Source organism: Microtus ochrogaster, chromosome 7 (assembly GCF_000317375.1).
Source record: "Microtus ochrogaster isolate Prairie Vole_2 chromosome 7, MicOch1.0, whole genome shotgun sequence".
Classification (NCBI taxonomy): domain Eukaryota; kingdom Metazoa; phylum Chordata; class Mammalia; order Rodentia; family Cricetidae; genus Microtus; species Microtus ochrogaster.
Genome location: NC_022014.1, coordinates 62,751,328 through 62,753,060, shown reverse-complemented (window position 1 = coordinate 62,753,060; position 1,733 = coordinate 62,751,328). Strand labels below are relative to the sequence as shown.

At 44.9% G+C, this 1,733-nt stretch overlaps 1 protein-coding gene across 1 annotated transcript in view; it reads right to left on the bottom strand.

Moving 5' to 3' along the window:
* Positions 1 to 596: 596 nt before the first annotated feature.
* Tubd1 (tubulin delta 1) overlaps positions 597 to 1,733 on the bottom strand; it is a 21,485-nt gene continuing 20,348 nt past the window's right edge. The window contains exon 9 of the mRNA XM_005350464.3: positions 597 to 931. Within this exon, the coding sequence (XP_005350521.1) occupies positions 829 to 931 (103 nt within the window). The 3' untranslated portion in view covers positions 597 to 828. The remainder of the gene's footprint in view (positions 932 to 1,733) is intronic.

Sequence of the window (1,733 nt, the reverse complement as noted above, 5' to 3'; positions counted from 1 at the left end):
GTGCACCACCACCACCCAGCCTCAAATGCTGGGATTGAAGGCGTGCACCACCACCACCCAGCCTCAAATAGTTACTCTTTAACATAGCTACTCCACTCCAAATTGAAGTCAACATGGTCATCACTACAAATCACTTGTTGAAATAATCTATCCTGAAGAAAAATTAGGAAAAGGGTTTGAAACAATTCCTCCAAATTACACATTTATAAATATTGTCATATTTAAAATGTTAAAGGCATGAATTAGTGGAAAAGCAGTTTTTTTGACAATAGAAAAAAAGACTCAGCAACAGTTTACTAAATTCAGCATTCTACTTTATTGCTTTAACAGATTGAACTTTAGAACAAGTATTTGTATTTATTTATCTATTCCGATACAAGGTATCATGTACCCCAGGTTGGCCCGGAACACACTTTTAGTTAGTTAGTTAGTTAGTTAGTTAGTTAGTTAGTTAGTTAGTTAGTTTTTTCGAGACAGGGTTTCTTTGTAGCTTTGGAGCCTGTCCTGGAACTCACTCTGTATCCCAGACTGGCCTCAAACTCACGCAGATCCTGGCTGTCCTGGGACTAGCGCTTGTAGACCAGGCTGGCCTTGAACTCACAGAGATCTGCCTGTCTCTGCCTCCTGAGTTCTGGGATTAAAGGCAGGCACCACCAATGGTTTGGCCTGGAACACTTGGCGTGGCTAAGGATGCTTGACTTTGCTCTGGTTCTCCGGCTTCTTCTTCCAGAGAGCAGGGATCTCACGTGACCTCCACTGAGCACGGCTCAATTTTGAAAATATTTTAGTTTGAAACTCCTGCGAGATGTTTTCCCTCTTGGTTTAGGGTCAGAGATTACCGTAACTGGCAACAACTTGTTCTAACAGTGTAAAACTGTCCAGAAAATCTTCTTCCTCTATTCCAAATTTTGTGTATTGATGAACATAGGCTCTGGTGGAAAAGCAGAAACTGTCAAATCAGCAAATCCAGGCAACTGAGAAACGTACACAATAAGTAGATCTTTCCTGGCTTTTGAGCATTCAGAGCTCACAGACCCTCTTAGGGACCGTACGTGTGGGTCGCTGTTTACTCAGAACCATGAACAGCATTAGTAAACTGTCAGCCTATCACCACACTCCCTTTACCTTTGCTGTCCACGAGGGCACGGGGAAGGCTGCATGTCTAACCGCAGTCCAGGCAAACAGGTTCAGTTCACTACAGGAGGTGATGCCTCCAGATCAACTCTAAAAGGAGCCCAGAAGTTTCCCTGAGGGTTTGACATTAGAAATGGATCTAGGGTTCTGCCTTGTGGTTTTCTCAGACCCGTCCTGTTGCGAATATTATTTTCAGGTGTGTGACTTCTGTTTACGCCATATTTGTTTAACTCTGTGAAGCTGTCACTCTGCCTGTCTAAAACACCTGATGGCCCTAATAAGGAGCTGAACGGCCAATAGTGAGGCACGAGCAAGAACAGGCAGGGCTGGCAGGCAGAGAGGATAAATGGAAGGAGAAACCTGGGAGGAGGGAGAATGAGGAGCAACAGGAGAACAGGAGAGGAGGACCTCAGGGCCAGCCATCTGCTACACAGCAAACCACGGAGAAAGAAGTAAAAGAAGGTGGACAGAAATAGAGAAAGGTAAAAACCCAGAGGCGCCACCACCGCCCGGCTTTCTTTTTTTTTTTTTTGGTTTTTCGAGACAGGGTTTCTCTGTGGCTTTGGAGCCTGTCCTGGCACTAGCTCTCTAGACCAGGC